At 43.1% G+C, this 21,124-nt stretch overlaps 1 protein-coding gene across 1 annotated transcript; it reads right to left on the bottom strand.

Annotated features, from left to right (window-relative positions):
* Positions 1 to 1,994: 1,994 nt before the first annotated feature.
* Positions 1,995 to 20,728, bottom strand: LOC149313552 (bone morphogenetic protein 2-like). Its single transcript, XM_089519308.1, has 3 exons — positions 20,346 to 20,728; positions 16,433 to 16,788; positions 1,995 to 3,696 (listed from the first exon to the last, which is right to left on the bottom strand). Exons 2-3 carry the CDS (start codon positions 16,782 to 16,784, stop codon positions 2,852 to 2,854), a joined length of 1,197 nt encoding a protein of 398 aa, XP_089375434.1. The 5' UTR covers positions 16,785 to 16,788; positions 20,346 to 20,728; the 3' UTR covers positions 1,995 to 2,851.
* Between the last annotated feature and the right edge of the window lie 396 nt (positions 20,729 to 21,124).

Here is a 21,124-nt window from a genome sequence, read left to right on the forward strand (position 1 = left end):
TTCAGATACTCTCCTATTTTAACACTTGCCGCCAAGTCAGAATAGGCAACCTGTTAGTCTACAGATAGTGTTAGGCGGCAAATCCCAGTTGCTCTTGGCTGCCTAGCCAACATTCTGGTTCCTGCTGTGAACATTACCTGTTTGTGTGATTTTGGAGAAAAACTTACCCAGGAAGTTCAACGTGAGCATTCTTATATTCCCCAGTTTTACAGCCATTTGTGCAATGTCATGCTCAGTAAACCAAAATGAAACAGAACAACTGTTGAGTTGCAGTACTGAGTTGTAATATTGCAATAACATCAGCTGTACCCATTTCATATGTTGCTCACTCCACTTTCTTTAGCCTAGTTCCACTCGCCTTCTGATGTCACTTTCCTCATATAAAAAAGAACATTTCTGATGAAGGTTTCCTGTTCATCCTGTTCATTTCATTCAAGCAAAAAGCCTGGAAAACCAAGTGACGAGTTCACATGGATAGCCTCCATAGAAATAGGAGGATCTTCTCAGATACATCTCTTTCCACATGAGTGAAACAAAAATCAAAGAGAGATGAGCCTATGCACTTCCCTATTCAAGTGATGTGCATAATGCCTGAACCTTGTTATTCTGATAGGATAGTCTGAACCAATATGTATCAGTGGGTTTGTGGCATAATATTAAGTGCAGTTATTGGTGGTGGTGGTGGTAATGGTGGTAACGATGAGATCTGAATTTGCAGCTTATGCTTCAGCTTATTCCAGGGAAACAGTTTGTGTATGCCATGACCTTGTGCACAAATTGTTATGGCTTGCATGAACTGTCATCTGGCCCCTGCTATATCCACACATTTTTCATATGTAAAATATTATAGCTGAAAGTTGCACCACATTCACTCTTCTTAAAGGGCTAATGGCCACAATGGCCAATTGAAACCTGCCAACCCAGATTTATTGTGTTCATATTGGAGATGACTAGCACTTCAGGTGAACTTTTACCTCCCTAGAGGCTTTGCATATGTAGAGGAGGAGTTATTTAGACACAGTATTGTGGTAATTCCTCTGCCTCTTTTGCACATGTTTAAAGAATATAAGGAAGTAAAGATATTTCCTTTTACCTTTAAAGTAAAAAAATAGTTGTCCTGTGCTGCTTTGACAAGCTCTAAACTCTGTTAGATCAGTGCTTGGAAATTAGTTTTTGAAAGCAATTAACCATGTAATATATTATAAAGCCTCACTCCCTATTAGCTACCTCTCTTTTTGAATTAAGGGTTTATTAATTTGGGGCATTACTTATATTGTTCATTTCTTTTTTCATTACTTTTTGAGAGAATAAATATTAGGGTTGATACAAGAATGGTACAGTGGGGCTGCCACATTGGTGAGCTTAACAACCCACAGATTGGTGTGTCCACAGCTCACCACAGCCCATATTATTCAATGGTGGCACATGAACACAGATCCAATGGTGTGAATGTGCTGATGTCACCATCCATTGAATAATATGAGGTGTGACCATCAACATTTTTTCCCATCCATGAGGGAAGACAGACCGGACCCTTGTGGATAGGAAGGGTACACTGTATAAGAGCTGACAAATTCTGCTCAAAATACATTTAAACAAATGGCAATAACTACAAAATTAACTAGAAAACATTCTTTCTCAAGAGTAAAAGTTAGTATCATCCCACCTGTTGTGTTACTTTTTAAATGGAACTTTGCTGCAGCCTCACAACCCATCAATCAACCACAACACTTGTAAACTGCAAGTAACATAATTAGAGGTTGGGGCATAAATCAGAATAGAACAAACCTATTGTTTCCAAACTATGACACAGCTTGCAAGAGGTCTGAGCAAGGACTGTGTATGACCAGTGTTTTGTCTGAATGGTATAGACAGGTTCTTCCATCTAGCAAGGTCTAAAACCAGTATTATTCAGTAGTAGGGGAAAACCTTTCTTCCAAGCTTCTAGGAAAGGTGAATAGAAATAAGCTTTTAAAAACTGAAGAAATCTGGTCTTTTATTTAATATTTGGCCAGGACAAATGGATTCCAATGGAGGAACTATGTAAAAATGGAGGAACAGCATAAACATTTTGCTTTTCTGTAGGTGTGAAAGAGGGGGGAGGGAAGGAGGGAAGAAGAAGTTTTCTATCAGCCCAGTTGGTGGTCACATCACACCTCCATGAGGAACAGCAGTTCTATTTCTATTTGCTTGGCAGCGTCTGGTTCTTATCCAAATGCTCCACATCGAAAGGGTGCCAGTTTCTCATGGACTGGGCAGCCCACCCTGCAGCATTCCTGAGAATTGTACAATATAATCTTGAGTCAGCAGGGTGGATTAGCCACTTTTCATTGGGCTTGCACTTGTGACCTTAACAGTAGAACTGCAGAAAGCAAAATGCGTTGTGCACCTTTGCCATAGTAACCCTTTCATGTACACATTTCAACTTACTTAAATACACACAACTGAAAACAGCTACCATTTGTTTTAAATTATGTACAAACCATCTATTTTTTTCTTCTGCTTTTTTGATTATACATATAAATACAAATTAGCTATTCTTCTAAAAAGTGGTTATAATAGTAAATAAATACAAAATAAGAATCTGACCTTTATACTTCATGTGCTGAGGGGAAGGGGGTTAAACCCATATAAAATGTACAACTAAAATATGCTTTAAAATCTTTAAAAGGAATAATTCTCTGATTAAAATATTTTTCCTCACTTTTTTTTCTGTAGACATAAATAGATTTTCAAAATAGATGCGTTTAATTCTCCATTTCATAACATAAATAAGGTCTTCATTGGGAAATATTAAAGTGTCAAGTTTTGTTGTTGTTTTTGTAAATGTCCATTTTGCTTTATTGCCCTATCAGCGACAACCACAGCCCTCCACAACCATGTCTTGATAGTTCTTGAGTACAACTTTCTCATTCTCATCAAGGTAGAGCATGGAGATAGGACTCAGTTCTGTCGGCACACAGCAAGCTTTGGGGATTTTGGAATTCACTGAATTAACCAGAGTCTGAACAATGGCGTGGTTTGTGGAGTTGAGATGATCTGCCAATGGAAAGGGGCAATCTCCACGGCAATGGAAGGCACTATAACCTGGTGGGGCCACAATCCAGTCATTCCACCCTACATCGTTGAAGTCCACATACAAAGGATGTCTTTTGCAATGGGATTTATGGCGTTTGCGTTCTTTATATTTTGCCTGACGTTTCTCTCGCCTATGGAGAGGGTGTCCCTTCCCATCATGACCAAAAGTTACTAGTAGCGGCCTGATCTGAGACCAGCTCCCATCGTCCTGATGCAATGACCTGCTGATCCTGACATGTCTCTTGGAGACACTACTCTTGTTGTCCAAGTGCACCACTTCCACCACAAAACCATGGTTGGGTTGTCCATGTGCAACCCACCTCCTTATCGCTGGTGTTACATCAAAGGTTTCCCATTTGCTGGCATTGTGATGTATAAAGCGGGTGTCCAAAAGTCTTGTGACAGGGTCCTTGGAAGCCTCTCCCTCTGGCTTTATAATTTCATAAATATTAATACGATGGTGGGAGCTGTCGTTGCTCACAAAGACATCTTGGACCTGCTCCCGAAAAACCTGAAGCTCGGCTGAAGTGATAAACTCTCCACTAGGAATGGACGTTAAATCAAAGAAGAAACGCCGGGATGTTTTCCCACTTCTTTCAGGAACCTCTTCCAGTGATTCTAATTAAGGAAGTGGGAGAAAAAAACACAATCAGTAATGGGTATACTCCAGTGTAACCAACCTACTAATGAAAACTTTCAAATAACATGAACATAAGTCAACATACGTTGACACTAGAAAAAATGTTGCCTTTTTGCTTTCTATTTATTTAAGGAACCACTCAAAACATGATGTTATTGTGCACCATTCACAGTTCTGCACTTGATTCTAATCGAAGTACATTGAGAATTCCAGGTGGTCGTAATAACGGGGAAGAAATGTGAGGCATTGCTTTGGAATTCAAAGGCATTAAAGAAAAATTTTTAACACTGTGGTTAGCCGAGGCCTAGGGAGAGTAATTAAAAAGTGACTAAGGATCAAGGAACAGGGACTGCATTTCTTAGATTTCTTCAAAACACACACACACACCCCTCTCTGCTACAGCTTTCATGTCAGTCTCTCACAATCTGTTCTAAAAGCATTATGCTGCAAGTTTCATGATTTGCAGACCTTACTGTCTAAAAGTTTCTATCTTAATTACAGACCACAGAGTGATGCACACCCAGTCATCTTACTCAAGAGGGCCTTAAATGAAAAGTATTTACATGGTCTACTTGTTCTTTCAGAAAAGAAAACTAGTGACTTACACCTCTAGGACTGAGATATATTGAACTGCTGCAACAGCCTTCTCTCCCTCCCTCCCTCCCTCTCCTTCTCTGTGTGTGTTTTGAGTATTTGTCACGACAGTTGCTTCAACCTGTATTTGGCAAGTGGGGCAAGCCCATCACCCTAACATCATCCTATCCTTTCCACTGATATTATGAACAATTAATTAGAACATGTGAAGCAGGTAGGATACAGGATTCGATGGCCAGAGAGCCCGTGACATGATTTGCAGGTTGTGCCTCATCATAGGGGATTTTCACAAGGATGCTTACCATTGGTAAATTGCTGGCAAAACACTTCTGGAGCGTTTTGCCAGCAATTTAACAATGGTAAGCCTCTGTGTGAAAATCCCCTTATTCTTGTGTTGAAACTTTTCTGCTACCCATTTATATATCATGTGGGAATGTTCCAAGCATATCACCAACTTTATCTTAATAATCCATGTTTTTAAACTCCATTATATAGGTAGAGATAAATGGTAGTTTGCCTAAAGCTGCCTGATAAATATATGGTTGAACTGAGTTTGGAACATGGGTCACCTAGCTTACTGGCCTTCAGCTCATGCACTAACCCAAAACAGAGTTGTCAGCAAAACAAAGATCACCTGGGGCACAAATACCATTTTAGGAGAGCCTGAGAAGAACGGAGAGGACTGGAGAGAAATAAGGAAAGGAACTATAAACAAGGAGAAAAGCATATATATTTAAAAAGTTATGTGGGCCCAACAGGCTTGGAAGGTCCAGATTTTGGGCAACATCCAGTTACGCAGTTTGGAGCTAGACCTATAAACTCTTAATGGTTTACAATCATGGCATCATTGCCACTACTGCATATGTCCCTGAAAGCCACCCTAAAAGCAAGGCAGCCATACCCAGTGAAGGAATTCTCTGGCACTGGTGAGCTGTGGTGCAATGAGGAGTTGCAACTGAACCTCACATGAGTCCCCAATTCTGCTTGCTGCACTATAACTCCCTGTCAGGAGTGGGGTGAACATGTCATCCTTTAGCACCTCGTTGCCAGTGCCATAGAACTCATTTGCTTCAGGTGGATTTTAGGGGGTCAGCTCTGGAAATGGAGGTTAGCTACAACATCATAGCTACATGTCCCATGCAGGATCTTTTTATTTTAAATAGTTTTTATTTTGGTTTTTTAATATAACATCAAATAAAAATCAATGCAGGATCTGAGCTATTATTTCCAATGACATTTTGGAGAATGTAACTACTACTATGATTTGATTTAATTTAACATTGACATAAGTCAATATAATATTAATACTATGTGCTGTGACATAGTGGTTGGATGCAGCTACGTCATTTAACTTCAGAAATAATATGTAAGCACAAGAGATCCAGGGGAAGGCAGGAAGAAGAATCATGTTTCCCTTGTCTCTTCTCCCACCTTACTCTCAGGGTTTGATATATATTTGTACATTCTTCTCTTCACAAAACCTCTAAATTAGGCTGGAAAAGGTTACTAGCCTAGGCCCCTCTGTAAATTCCACAGAAATGATGGGTGTATCCACACTAAACAAGTATACCACTTTGATACCACTTTTATCTATCATTGTTCTGCCAGATGAAATCCTGGAATTTATAGTTTGGTGAGTTCTTTTGAATTCTCTGCCTGTTGTTCAGGGGAGTGCAACAGGGAATTCTATATCCCCCCTTCTAAACTACAAATCCAGGATTCCATCAGCTAGAGTCATGGCAGCTAAAGTGATATCAAACTGCAATAATTCTGCAGTATAGATATATCCCATAACGCCACACAAAGGGCTAGATCCATGCTCTATTGTTCTTATAGGAGATCAGTGGATCCTTAAGTCAGGCATGTCTAACGCAAGTCCTACTAATTTCAGTGGCCCCCTATAAGCATTATGACCAAACAATCCAGTGACCAAAATGTTCATCCCAATTATAGAAGACCCATCAAACTGATGGAACTTACATAAATGTTGATTTACCAAGTTCTCATGGATTCATTGGGTCTGCTCTTGTTTACCAGCAATTGTGTTTAAGCCATTATTTCTAATAGTGAAGGCACCAAGTCCAGAGTACCGTCAATTATTTTAATAACCACGTTGTTCCATTAATGTATTTGCTTGGATGTCTCATTGATTTTAATCAAATTGCCTTCCAAGCGAACAAGCTGAGGATCACAGCCAAGCAGTTTCAGCTAAGCTTTAGAAACACAATCATAATCCAAAGACTGTTCCTTGTTAGTCTCTCATGTCTGAGGAATCCATTCCTCCCCCTTCCACCTGCTTATAGTCACCTAAGGTCAATTTTAAATAGGCACTTGCATTTAAAGTACATAATAGTTAAGCAGCATTATGAAATGCAAAAACATTTGCAAGCTTGCTGTAATTGTTTTATTTTAATTTGGGCTTGCCTCTTTTCTCAACACCCCTTTGCACCAACACTGCCTGTTCTTTTTAAGTTGTGCCTGTTCATTTTAAGCTGATCTCCTGCAAAACTGCCTGCTGCAGGAGGAAGCAAATGGTCCCAGGTGGTACCACAAGGTGAGCAGAGGCAACAGTACAAGAGTGGGCAACTTGAAGCCTTTCAGATGCTGTTGGACTGTAACTCCATTGATCCATCCATACTAGCTATACTGCCTAAAGCTAATGTAAGTTGCAGTCCAAAAGGATCTGGAGGGCCACACAACTTCTCCCTTGGGAACAGATAAATGTGGGAATTGATTGAGTGCCTGGATGGTACAGCAAAGGTGCGTTTTTTAAAAGTGTTACAGTTAAAGTGTTGCACTGGGGCTCTGCCTCAGGCAGCAAAATGTCGTGGGCTGCAGCTACTCTCCTGTAAGCATCTTTGTAATGATCTCTAAAGATGATATCTGAGAAAGCAGAAAACGTTGCAATGTCCCCCCCCAACCATTCCTGTTCCACCTCATTTCCACAATTTCTTCACCAGTGCAACTCACATGTCCAGGGTGACCAGAGGTCCTCCTTTTCCAGGATACATTTCAGCCTTTGATCCAGGAGAATTTCCTAAATATCCTCCATTTTTAGCCTGACTAAGAAGCATGAATTTAGATTTCTATGGGTGCTTTACAGTTTTGTTTTGTGAATGTCCTTCATTTTTCCTGAATGTTTTCCATTTTGCAGTACCTTGTCCCCCTTTGTGGTTAGGATATCTGGTCACCCTGCCCATGCCTTTCCTCCCAACTGCACCCTCCAAGCCCCCTGTTTCCTGTTCTATCAACCTGCCCTTTCTAAAGTCTCTGACTTCCCTTATCAAAAGACGTATGCCACCCGTCTTTTCCTTTCCAGTCTTGCTGGTATTCTTCTGCAGAATGTGGAATGACTACAGTTCACAGAATCTCATAGCTAGTAGTGCTAATGGCTATGCTGGTTTAAAGATTCTGAGAGTTGTAGTCTGGAAAACTAGATTTCCCAGGTTTTGATCCCCAGTCTCCACAAGCATGAGATTCAGGTCGCTTCCTTCCCATCACTTCCCTTGCTTTCCTTTAAGTCTCTTCTTTTCCATACTCCACTTCCTCTACTCTCCGCTTCCCCATTCCCGCCCTGCCCCTGCCAGGTTGTGAGAGACACCAGAGTATCTCTCCCAATGGCTAGGGAGGGTTCACCAGAACAACAAGCCACAGCCAGGTGGTGTTTACTTCACACTCTATTTGGGTGTTTTGTTTTTTTGTTTTAAATGTCTGCCCTATCTGCCTAGTCTCTCCGCTTTAATATGACACTTCTCTAAGTACCTTTAGGTCGTGAATGCAAAACATCAACATTTCCCCAAACCCAACCTTACATTTTGTATTACAATATAGAAGGCAAAGCAGCACTAATAAATTAAATCTTTTTTTTTTTAAAGTATGGCATTAGAGTGTTCTATTTTCTCCCTTGGTAGTAAGAAATAGTATTTTATCAGATTTTTAAAGCTTCCAGGGTGTAAAAAAGGTTAAGCAAGTTTTCCTTATCATATGGTGATGAAAGAGGGAAGAAAAAGCACGTGCATTTGTGTGGATTATTTTGGTGAGCTTCTCGCACAACCAGCTCATGCCCAGGGAGAAGGGCACCCTAATGAAATGTGGAGGCAAGACTAACCCCTTTGCTTAGTCAACAAGCCACCTGTGCCTCCTCATTTCACATCAACAGTCTTGTTTCATCTAGATAGAGGTTGCAATCCTAAATGTTCTTACTTAGGAACAAACCCCAATGAATACAGGAGGACTGTCTTTTGAATAGACAGGCATACGATTGTGCTGTTAGTCACACAATGAAATAATGGGAAACATTAGTCCTGATTAAGCATGTAAATCTTTGCTAATTTAATTATTACGGGAAGTAACTAGTAATTTTACAATTTTCTTCTTGCCTTGAGAAAATCTCTGAAAACTGCAGTTTTAAAACACTATTCATAATTCCCAACTTATTCTGCACAAAATTCATATGGTGTGAGGGGTGCACAAAAAAATAGCATCTTCTCTGCAGAAAACAGTGTTTCTGCACATAAATATTATTTTTGTATACAGAAAATGTTTTTTTCCTGCCTAGAAAACACTGTAGTTTAGGAATTATTTGTGAAAAATTTGCACATGGGGGAATTTGGTGCAGAAAACATCATTTTTAACACAAGAGAATTTTCTGCACACAAAGCAATACTTATGAACAGAAAATTCTGTTTCCTGCAAAGAAAATGTTGATTTCTTGGGGGGGAGGTTCACCTATGCATAATTTTTGGATAGAATAAGTCAAGAACTGTTAAGATTCTCATCAATCCAGGATTATTCTTGTCAGAATTGCCTGAAACTCAAAAGATGTGTTGTTTGCTATTTAAAATATTCTTTCCATTCAATCTTAACACAGTTTCCTAGGCATAAATCCCACTAAACTCAGTGAGCCCTACCTTGGAGTAGACATGTTTAGAATTGTGCTGTGATAAAATTTTGCAGGGGTGAAAACAAGACTATCCTATTTTGAATTCACTGGCCAAGGTCCTACACTGGAGTTGCATCATCTATGCCTGTGCCTCTGCTTGTGCACTGGTTGTTTTACAAGTCACTGGTGTTCAATGGCAACTTTGTGCATTCAAATGCACAACTGAATGTCCAACCAAGAAATGACATCACTTTCAGCAAGAGGTAGAGAGATTTGCATCAGTTCAAAATACTCAGCTACATGCACAATGGCACCCCATGTACCACTCCATCTCTGTGACCTTGAAGTGCACCCAACAAGTCATAATGCACAAAAATGTCCAACTGCAGGAGAAGTTACAGATGTATAAGACAGCAGTAAGATCCCACTGATTTTATTATGATGACACTAAGGAAAACCTATCACTGGGTTTTCTTGGCAAAATTTGTTCAGAGGAGGTTTTCCCTTGCCGTCCTCTGAGGCTGAGAGTGTGTCATTTGCTCAAGGTCGTAGTCCAGTGCTCAAACCACTACATCATGCTGGCTCTCTATTCTAAATATCCCTGCATATTACTGGAGGCAACTAAGGAGATTATCAGACTGGCTATCTTTTCCCAGTCTGGGCAGGGGCAGAGACTGGGCTAGGACCACGTCTTATCACACTGCTCCATACCCAGATCGTTACCATCTTGGCCCAGATTGGGGCTTCTCCCATACCTAGCTAAAAACGCTTGTTTTCCATTCTTAGCAAAGTAATCGGAGATGTTCCGATCTGGTACGGGATGGTTCCGATCTGGGCACAGAGCTGTGCGATAACACATGGTCCCAACTCAGTCTTAGCCCCTGCCCAGATTAGGGTGGGGGAGAGGGAAGCAGTTCAATAATCTCCAAAGGCAGTAGGTAGTCTTATTTCAGATAGACAGGGCTTATGTGGGAAGGGGTTAGCTTATGTCATGCTAAAAAAATGGCAAAACACTAAAGAGACGCCAGGCATCAGATGCTAAATATTTAAATGCCAAAAACCAAACAATTACATCAGTGTTGCAATTTCTGCCTTCTGTAACCAACAATTTAGCATTAATCCAATTCCTAGTGTATATCGTCTAGCAACCTTCTCCAACCAATTATCCTCCAGATGTTTTGGATTTCAACTCTCATTAGTCCTATTGAGTATGGTCAATGTTTAGGGATTTGGTGAGTATTAGTTCCGACCATCTGAGAATATCACACTAGAAAGGAGCACTATACAATCCACTGGTCTTCATGTTTAAAGATCATGTAAGAGCATCATCACAGCTTCATGAATGCAGGACTGCCTGTCTTCACAAGTGCCTGTCTTTACACCAACACCTTTGATAGAGCCCCTTCTCCAGTTACCATTGAATGGTAACCCAAGAAAAGGCCTGTCATTATTAGAACTTTAAAACTCTAAATTTAGAAGGCTTTCATCAGGGAGTCTCACCTAATGGCTACAGTTAATTTCATTCCCTAACACCCTTTCAAATAATAATAATAATAATAATAATAATAATAATAATTCTGACTCCCTTTAATCTCATTCAGGGTTGATTATGCTGTTGTACTCCTGATGTTGTTAGGACTATAATTCCCACCACCATTGGCCATACTTGCTGGGACTGATAGGAGCTGTAGCTCAAAAATATCTATAGGGACACAGGTTCCCCACACTAATCTGAGCTCTGATGAAGTTTCTCATCTGCCCTTTTCAGATGCACTGGTTTGTTTACATTGCCTATATTTTTGTTTTTTAAAAAATGCTTTTGAGAATATGCTTCTACATTTCTGTTTCCCCACTCTCACTCCCAAAAAGCTACTCCAGCAATTTGAATGGTAGGTTGGAATTCCCTATAAGGAATATAACAAAGGTTAGGGCTGGTCTTAAACTAGGGAGACTCAGGGGCTCGACAACCCAGTGCTATATGCAGGCATGGGGGGCAGCGTGGGGGCTTGCTGACCATACACCAGCTGCCCCAACTCTGCCCCATGCCACCCCCACACTGCTCGCCTGTCCAGACGGCAGGTAGTGTTATACCACATCTTCAGTGCAGCACTTACATGTGCTGCGCCAAAGCAGTGAAAAGCTGCCACCACTGCGGCTAGGGCACCCTTTCCGTGGCGCAAAAAGGAGCCGTTTCTTGCAGGTTTTTTTTTTTTTTTTTTTTTTTTTTTTTTTTTTTTTGCATCATGAAAAGGCCAGTCTGGGGCCGTGGCATGCGATTGCTGTGACCCCGATGCGGCAAGGAAAGAGGTGGCATGGAGTCGCCCCTTAGATGCCATCTATTGAGCCCCTCAGATTCAAATTCTCCCCTCAGCCACTAGATCACTGCATAGCCTAAGAGAGGACTGGAAATACTTCAAGAGTCAGGAAAACATTTATGCTCCCCCCAATTGCTGACATTTTCTCAGAACAATAAGTTACATTCTGCAGGAGTTACTTTTGGATGGTTCCGATTTGTGCTGTTTCGGGGTAGGGATGGGCCAGATCAGTCCAACACACTAAATCATACTGCCTGACTAATTTTTCAGCTGGCATGTCTCTCTTTAAAAAGCTTTTAAAAGAATGATTGCAGAAGTTTTAGGGTCTCTAAAAGTCAAAGGAGACCAGCCCAAGGACCATACACTCCCCAACCTTGCACTAAGATATGACACTACCTCTCAGCCTAATGTAACCTCTCTCACAAGGCTGGAGCAAAGCTAAAAAAAGAAAGCCCAGAGCTTCTGGCCATTTACACCACCCCTAAGCTCCTGGTTTGGTTATAAATTTAGTGATGCAACAAGACAAGTATTAGATGCAACTGTGTGTCAACACCCAAGCTGGAACTTCTTTGCTCCATAGCTTCAGCATAAATGCTTATGACTGGCTCAGCCCATGACAGGGTTGGGCAATTTGTGGCCCTCCAGATGTTTTTGGTGCACAATTCCCATATTTGGGGGGCGGATAATAAGAGCTCTCCTGCAACACATCTGGAAGGCTTCTCTCTGTCCAGCTTGAGGTTGGACAAATGAAAAAGCAATGGGAAGTGGGGAATATACAGCCCCCAATAAACTCAAAGGGTCCTTATGATGAGCAGAATTTGAGCTCTGTGTTGGCAAAATGAGACACAAACATACACACAAAAGTTTCTTAGTCACAATGATTGGGAGTTTATAGGAGAAATAAAGTGAACCAAAACTGAATAGATAGTAAATAAGAGCAATAAATTGGGATTGTTTAAACTGCAATATTTAGGCAGAATCTTAAAGATGTCTGCTCAGAAGAGCTGAGCCCCATTCAGCTCAGTGAGACTGAGAAGGATCAACAAGATTACAAGGTGAAACACTTTTCAGTTTTCTCTCTCATGTATGGATGCAGCTCTTGCTATGTACTCTATATTCTCTCATTCATTAGTTTTAAATTTATCCTCAAAGTAGCATAAAGCTCAGTACAAGGTGAAATTACACCATTAATTTCTCACTGCTTTAAGACTTACTATTAGTTATCATAATCACTCCTTACGCCACACCTCTTGGACACAAATATAATTAAAGTTAAAATACATATTTATGTACTTTTCCTTGTCATGCTAGCTTTCTACTATATAACCTGTTGGGGCTGTTTTTTTCTTTCCACCTTTCCAATCAATCTGTGCCACAAATGGAAAACTAAATAGCTGAGTTTATAATGTTTTTGCATAGAACAGTAAAATTATGGCTATCTGTAAGGCATTAAAGCAGCTGTAAACAGAGCATATGCCAAATAGAGAACCTTATGTTATGTGTACAGTGGGCCCTTCGTATTCATTGGGGTTTGGTTCCAAAACTTCTCATTAATACCAAAATCTGTGGGTGTCCAAATCCCATTATATACAATGGTGTAGTAAAATGATGTCTTTTATATAACATGACAAAATCAAGGTTTGCTTGTTGGGATATTTAAAATATATATGTTTTTAAGATGTGGATGGTTGAATCCATGGATGCAGAATCCACAGATACATAGGGCTGATGCTAGTTGAAATTTCTGTGGGAGACTATGGTTCTGTATCTATGGTTCTGTACCTAGCTCTTTCAACCCAAAATTATTGGCCAGGAATATTTTGCTTAGGATCACACACTGAAGGAGGAAGGACACAGAAATGGATTATGGAGAAACTTTGGGACATATGTGAAACAGAAAAATGACAGGCAGCAAAAAATGAAACAATTGTTTGCAAATGTATAGTGACAACTGCTTTGCAAAGCATTGCTCTGGGCAAGTTTGCTCAAGCTTTAAGGATATAAGCACTTTGCATACAACTTTGGGCAAGATTACTTTAATTTAGTAAAATGGCTCAGTTCTAAAAATACAAGGATATTTGGTAAGCGAAAGTATATGAACAGAGTACTTGATTAACCCATAATTGTTGTGTCTGTTAAGTACACATTTGCCATTGCCAGTGTCTTTTTATGTGAGTGACCTGAAGTCCCAGTTGCCCATGAAATTCACAGTACAGACTTCTTTCTGAAAAGCTTACCTTAGGTCTATGTTAAACTGAGATTTAAACAGAAGACAAAGGCATGGTAAAGACAATACAATTGATTGTTAAAAAATGATCTCTCAAGGGGATTAGAAAGGGATTAGAATACCTCTTAAATGACCCTATAGCTCACTGTAAATTACAGAGAAGTTCCTTGCTATTTAGCCTTCAAAAACTGAACATTGGGACAGACTCTGGAATAAAAATGAACCCACTTTCTCTTGCTTGGAAGCAATTAAGGTCATTTAAAAAGGGAAATAAAAGAATGAGTATAGGACATAGAGCAAAGCTGAATTAGAAAGATACCCTGCTACTCTCTAAATGTTTGCGGAAATAAAACCTCATCTGAAAGTAAGATTACTAGCTACTCAGTGAAAAATGTAACATGCCTTGTTCTCCTCCCTATTTTGGCTCCAGGATGTTTCATATAATTTATACACACATGCATCACCTTCTGCAACCCCCTCTCACCTGTTCTTGCCCCCTGCTTTCAGCAGCCTGACCACCAACAACCCAGCACAAGCAGATTATAAGAGAAAAGCAAGGACCTCATGAGGCAGAAGCTCCTGTTACTATTAGGGCCCCATTCCCACTGGCTTACAAAGCGGATCAAGACTCAGATTATGGGAGCATCATTCCCATTTGAGCATGCATTCGATCCTCATTATGCCGATTTCATTCCCATTGGAATTCGGATCTGATCCCCATGTAATCGATTTTTCCAGGGAAAACCCGAATCGGGGGGGGGGGGGTCGAACCCGGGTTAATTTGACTGCACTTTTCCGGAGGTTTTTCTTGCACCTCCCGTGTCCAATCCAGGGCAAATGAATTGGAACAACATGGGTGCCCGATTCGGGAACTTGGGGATGGGGGGAGCAGTGCTCAAGGGAGTGGCCTGGGGGTGTCACCCGCTTTTTTCTCTTTCCTGTATTACCGGCACCATCCCCCCCCCCCCCCCGCTTCGCATAGCCTTTTCCCCGGTGGAGTGGGAAGCAGGGTAAAGTGACCGCTTGTGTAGACAATTTTTTTTATTTAAGCTTTCGATCGCTTAGGCACTCTGTCGGGTGTCCAAACATAGCAAATTGCTACATTGACCTCGAAATGTGGTAAACACATTACGCCCCCCTGCAACCTCCCCCCTGCTCCACATGTATAGATCGATGTGTGAGGAGAGCCATTGCCACATTTTTAACTATTTTTTCCTTTTTTTTACATGCCTGCATGATCACCACCAAAACAGCCCAGGGAGCAATGGGGGAGGCAAAGGGATTTGAGGGGATGAAGGCTCCTTCTCCCTTTCCCAGAGGGGAAAAGCGCCTAAGCAATTGATTGACTGTTTAAAAAAACAAAAAAACAGGTTTGAAAGACGCAAATGGGAATGGGGAACAAAATGCATTGAAGCAACTGACATCACTGTGATGTCAAGCGCCTAGGCGCTTGATTGACAGCTGCTTAAAATAAGAGGTTACGGAAGGGCAATGGGAACGAGGAGCAAAAAAGTCCGTTTCAAATTACAACAGAGAAAATTTCAATGTAAACGAGAACATGGGTAAAAAAAAAACCCGAGTCTGTTTGCACCCTTTCGTAATCGGAACAAGGGACCAGATTTGAATACGACTCGGAAAAAAGATCCAAGTCAGAATTGGGAATGGGGCCCAAGATTGTATGACAGACTTTCAAGACTGTTTCCTTAATTCTGCAACGTTCAAGGACGTGTGCTGCAATGGTGATTATCACTAAGAAAACAAAAGGGCAGGAGACACATGGAATATGGTTGTTCAAATATTATGTTTTGCAAAAAAAAAAAAAAATCCATCTGGGAGACTCATTGTAATCTGGAGAATTTTGCTATCTTGCAGCAGCAAGATTTACCTTTGATTTCTGAATCCAAGGGTAGATGGACATTCATGACAATGGCCATGATATAGTTCTCTTCATACAAGCCTATACGACCCCAAAATAAATTTCACACTGGAGAGGAAGAATATGAATTTGAATCTCTCTGCTTTAAAATCAGCACTGTTGTTTATTGTATTCATTATGGGACGTTCTATCCTGTCAAACAAATGTCCCCACCAACTTTGTCCATCGAATTATTTTGTATTAAAAAAAAACTTACATACTGGAAAGAAGACTAGGCTATTTACATCCAAATAATTGTCAATAAGAGTATTAATTTTAGAACTGGTTTAATTTTAAAATATTTAAGTAGGCCTGTACTGATGTGAGAGGGGTTCTACGTTAAAAGATATTGAGAAAAGGTGATTATTCCACATTTATTTCCACCTTCAGGCAATCACTTGGAAGAAATGGTGGGTAGGAAGAAGAAATAGTGGCACTTTTTCTAAACTGGCCCATCAAATCTCATCATTGTATTTGAATCTCAACTCTCTGACGGCTGTCTCTCAAAACTGGCACAATCCTCACCACAGCAGAGCATATGCATTCTATCTATCAACATATCAGGAAGGATTTAAAATTGTGTAATGAGGAATTCCCAACTATTGAAGCAGGAAGCGATGCATATTAAATGAGCAAATTGTACAATTTCAACTAACCAAGTTCCCAAACATCTTGGCAAACCTTGAATTCAAAGTTTCAGGTTGCCAATATTCAAGTCAGTTCAGTTTGCCTTCTCTTTGATTTGGGGCCACCACCGTGGAAGCTGAAGGTTGACACTCACCTTCATGGTGGAAGCTCCTGACCGTATTAGCCCTGCTGGTAGCTCTCTCCAGGTTATAGTCCATGGTAGTTGGCTTCTGACCCGTGTGCAGGTGGTAGAGCTCCAACATATAAGGAGGAATAATGGCATTCTTGCTTGGGGTTGGCCGTCGCTGGAGCCCAAACATACTGAGCAGACGCAGCTCAAATTCACGCAGGATCCCTTCAGAGAGCTGCAGGGGAGCAGCCTGAGCCAAGTCGCCACTAAACCTTCGCCGGTCCCCCACCTCTGGGATGAGGCTGGCCAAGCCACTAAGCAATATGTGAGAAAGCAGCAGTGCTAGTAGAGAGCAGGTCCTGGCAACCATGGTCATCAACCTGTAGACACAAGGGAAAAGCCCCAAAGAGCAAGTTAGCATGGAATGGTAGTCAGGAATCAATGTGGTCAGAGTAAACCACCTACAGGCAATGATTCAGTAACTTTCCCTTCTGGACTTCTTTTCCAGCCCCTCTGTTTTCTTGGTACAGATATGTGTGTGCTTTTCTCCATCTCCCTAGAAGTCAAACTTACCCCCCAAAATTCCCACGCCCAATGAGAACTTGGCAGAATATCGCTTCTCTTTTCCTCTAATTCCTGGGATGAGTAGAAATCACCCATCACACCATGATAGATCCAGGTTGATAGAAATTGGACAATAAGAATCAAGAACCACAAGGGGAAGTGATTTCTAGTTCAGCTGTTAAAAGTGCAGATAATGTCCAAGCAAAGAAGGACTCCCTCTGATGATTCCTCTTAATCATATGTTCCTGAAACATGTGTATATGTTTATGTATGTCTGTGTATGTGCACATATGTGTATACCTGAAACACATGTATATGTTTATGTATAGTATGTGCACATATATGTGCATGTGTAACACAAAAGTTAATACTCCTCTCAGAAAGTGACATTCCAGCACCACTCTGAGAAATTATTTTATTGAATACGTTTCCTAGAATCTCCAAACCAAAGACAGCAAAGTGTGCCTGAGGGATTGTAAGAGTTATAGGCCCAAAATGGAACTTTTCCAATTCAGATATATAGACAACATCCCCCCAATATGTTATTTCTGCCATTGTCACCATCACACAGTAAACTTTGTGACTACTGACACAGGGAGAACCCTGTCAAATGGAAATTTGGGATGAAGTCAAACACCTTACCACTGAGCTTGATCTTTGATCATCCACCAAAAATTACATCTTTTGCTCAACAAATATAAAGGTAGATGTGAATCCATTATCAAGCAATGGCAGAAGTCCTATTCTCAAGCCCATCATGCAACTCTTGGACCATTCAAGTGCCGCTATGTGCGGCTGTCCAGAGTATTATTATTATTATTATTATTATTATTATTATTATTATTATTACATAAAGTCTCCTCAAGCTTATGTATATGCTTAAACCAAACCAGTAGACCTACTGAAGAAGGAAGCACTGAAACTGAGGAGTCTGCTTTAGGAGACGGAAGCGAATCATCTGATGTAACCTTCAGATCCACTTGCTAAAACATGGGGTGCAGCTGCACTGTAGAAATAATGCAGCCTGACCACACTTTAACTGTCACGGCTCCCTCCTAGAGAATCATGGGATCTGTAATTTTGTGAGCCACCAGCCCTCTTTGGGAGAGAAGGCAAAAGACCTTGGAAAACTACAAATCCCAAGATCCCATAGGATGAAGCTACAGCACTTAATGTGGTATCAAACGACATCCTTTCTACAGTGCAGATGCACCCATGCCTTACATGTGGAGGAGGGGGGAGGAATGGCTGCTCTGGGGCCCTTTCAAGCTATACAATTATAATGCAATGATTCCACTTTAACTGCCTTGCTTCCATCCTATGGAATCCTAGGGTCTGTACTTTGTCAGTCATCAGAGGGGCTTCCCTGGCTGAGGAGTTTAAAGCCGCCTCCTTCAACTGTAAATATCCCATAGGCCAGAACCATATCCATTTAAGAGGAATCACAGCACTATATAGCACTTTCGCCTGCTAACCAACGAATCTAGTATAACAGCCCAGCAGTTCCCTAAAGGTTCAGAATAGGTTTTGTTGCACTGAAACCCAAAATCTCGTGTATTAAGTGACGGATGATATCGCTTTTTTAACCATAACAGTAAACCAAGGCAACAAAGCCAACACAGAAAGGGATAGGTATCCAGTGCCAGCCACTGTGTGCTGGATTGTGGTCCTGACCTGTCTCTGTCCTTCAGGTGGCCAAGTGTTCCTGTTCCTTGTGCTTACCCTCCAAATTTTTCCTCCTTCTGACATATTTGCAGGTAATAGTGTAGTGGTTTGAGCTTTGGACAACGACTGGAGGCCAGGGTTCAAATCCTGGCTCATCCATGGGACCCATTGGGCGACCTTGGGCCAGTCACACACTCTCGGCTTCAAAGGACTGCAATGGCCTCTCTGAAGAAACTTGCCCAAACAAAAAACCATGATAGGTTTAAGGCTTTCATGGCCGGCATCAATAGCTTTTTGTGGGCTTTTGGGGTGATGTGTTCTAGAAGAGTTTATTCCTGATGTCTGAAGGTGCCAGTCACAGAGGCTGGCGACAGGTCAGGAATAAACTCTGCTATACCATGGCCACATGGCCTGGAAAAAACTACAACAATCTATGTGATAAGTTTGCTTTCGTTGGATAGGTTTGCCGTAAGTTGGAAACAACTTGAAGGCACAATAACGACAACCTACACTGGCCATGCAAGCATGGAAACCTCTTTGCAGCACCATCTCCCAGTTGGTCTCTCTGCTTCTTCCCCTTCCCACCTCCCCTGCATACAAGTATTAATACTTTGCGGGATCCAAGGGAAGCAGGGGATCATGTGGGTCTCAAAGCAAAAGACGATGAAGGTTCAACATTCACAGGAGCTGCCTTGTTCTCCTGTTCTCTCTTGCTACAGTTCCTCCGCACTCCACACTTTCTCCCTTCTTGTGTGCGAAAGAGAGAGAAAGAGAGAGCCTGCGAATTCATGCGCAGGTATTTCAAGATCCCTTTCAACAAAGAGAGAGAAGCTCTCGCATTTTTAATGGGGAAGCCCACTGGGTGACCCTGGGCAAGGCACACTCTCTCAGCCTCACAGAGGATGGCAAGGGCAAACTGAAGGGACTTGAAGGCACACACCAAAGGACTTTGAAAGGGCTCAGAAAGGAAGGCCTCCTATTTCCCAGACTGGAGATCCCACCCGAGAAGGAGGCGCACATCCACAGGGCAAAGAGGGCCTTGGGTCTGGCCAGGGGCACCGAGAGTGGCAGGGCCAACCTTGGCCGATGCCAGTCTCTGCCGGGTGCCAAGCAGAGCTCTTGCCCCAGCCGGAGAAGGCTGGCGCATGGCTTGTGTGCCTCCAAGCCTTTCGGGGGAACCTATCCTGGGCTTTTCTTGGCAAGGTGGGTTCAGAGGCTGAGAGAGTGTGCCTGGTCCGAGGGGGGCATCATGGCCCCAGGGGGGAAGGGAACTCTCTCCAGAGCCACCCTCGGGAGCTCAATGCCGCCAGGTCTCCCGAGGTCGGAAAGGAACTGAAGGCGCCCGAAGAAGGCAGCTGGAACCCCGGAGTCCCCAGAGAGAGCTCCCGATCCAGCAGCCAGAGCCTCTGGGCAGCTAACGGAGGGGAGCAGGCGTCGCGGGAGGGAAGCGAAGGGGAAAGGGATCCCAGCGGAAGAAGGGGATCCCCGCCGAAGAAGGGGATCCTCGCGGAAGAAAGAGATTCCCGAGGAAGGAGGGAATCCCCGCGGGAAGAAAGGGGAGGGAAGGGAAGGGGAAAGTCTTTTTGGGTGGATCTAAGAGTAGCCGCGCGGGGGAAGGGATCCCCGCGGAAGAGGGGAGCCCGGAGAGGCAGGTGCCACAGCCACCCCCACCAGCCCCTGCATCCCCATCCCTTGCTTCCCCGGCTACCTTTTAGGAGCCCTCCGATCGCCTAAGAAGCCGCGCGGCCGGGCCCCTCCATGGAGCGCCGCTCCTCCTGCTCTTCCTCCTGGTGCTGGGAGCCCCTCTCTCTCGTCTCAGACGGCAGGGTCCTTCTTTCCTTCCTTGCTTGCTCCGAGGGGAGCATCCAGCGAAGGAGTCCAGGGCGAAGCGGGCTAGTGGCCCCGGATCAGCAGCAGCAGCCTCCTCCTCCTCCTCCGGCGCCGCTTCCTGGGCATCGCCGGCCTCTACGTCGGGGGAGCCTGGGCCCGGCTGGGGGGCGGCTCCGGCATCCCTTCTTCCTCCTCTTCGGGGCTGGAGAGGGACAAGGACGGCGACCGAGTCCGGGATCCTTGCAAAGAGAGAGTCCAAGCTCCCTTGCCTTTGCCCCCTCGGGGTTAGAGAAGGAGAAGCAGAAGAAGAAGGAGAAGAGTCCGGCTTCGGGGCAGCTGCCTCCTTCCTCGAAAGAGAAGCCGAGGCAGCGCGGAGAGAGGAGCAGGCGAGCCTTCTTCCTGAGCTGGAGCTGAAGCGAGGCAGGCGCCGGGAGCTCCTCCTGCCTCGGCCTCGGCCCCCGCCTCCTCGCTCGCCTTTTTGTGGCTGCTCCGGGGTGAGGTCACCGTGGCGGGGGCTCCGTCAAGCACCGCCAATCCCAGGCTCGGAGCACTGCAGCGGGGAGGGAACCAGCCAGCCCCCGACCGGAGCCAGAGGAGGAGCAGCAGCAGCAGACTCCGACGCCTCACTACTCTCCACGCATTGGAGAGACAGGCAGG

Source organism: Sceloporus occidentalis, unplaced genomic scaffold, assembly GCF_023333645.1.
Source record: "Sceloporus occidentalis isolate IW3139 unplaced genomic scaffold, rSceOcc1.0.p SCAF_4, whole genome shotgun sequence".
Classification (NCBI taxonomy): domain Eukaryota; kingdom Metazoa; phylum Chordata; class Lepidosauria; order Squamata; family Phrynosomatidae; genus Sceloporus; species Sceloporus occidentalis.

Bases quoted from the DNA above. Each gene is read 5' to 3' on its own strand.
- LOC149313552 (XM_089519308.1), bottom strand. From the start codon at position 16,784: ATGACCATGGTTGCCAGGACCTGCTCTCTACTAGCACTGCTGCTTTCT. The intron at 3,697-16,432 runs GTGAGTGTCAAC...TTCCTTAATTAG, and splicing joins CAGGAGCTTCCACCATGAAG to AATCACTGGAAGAGGTTCCT.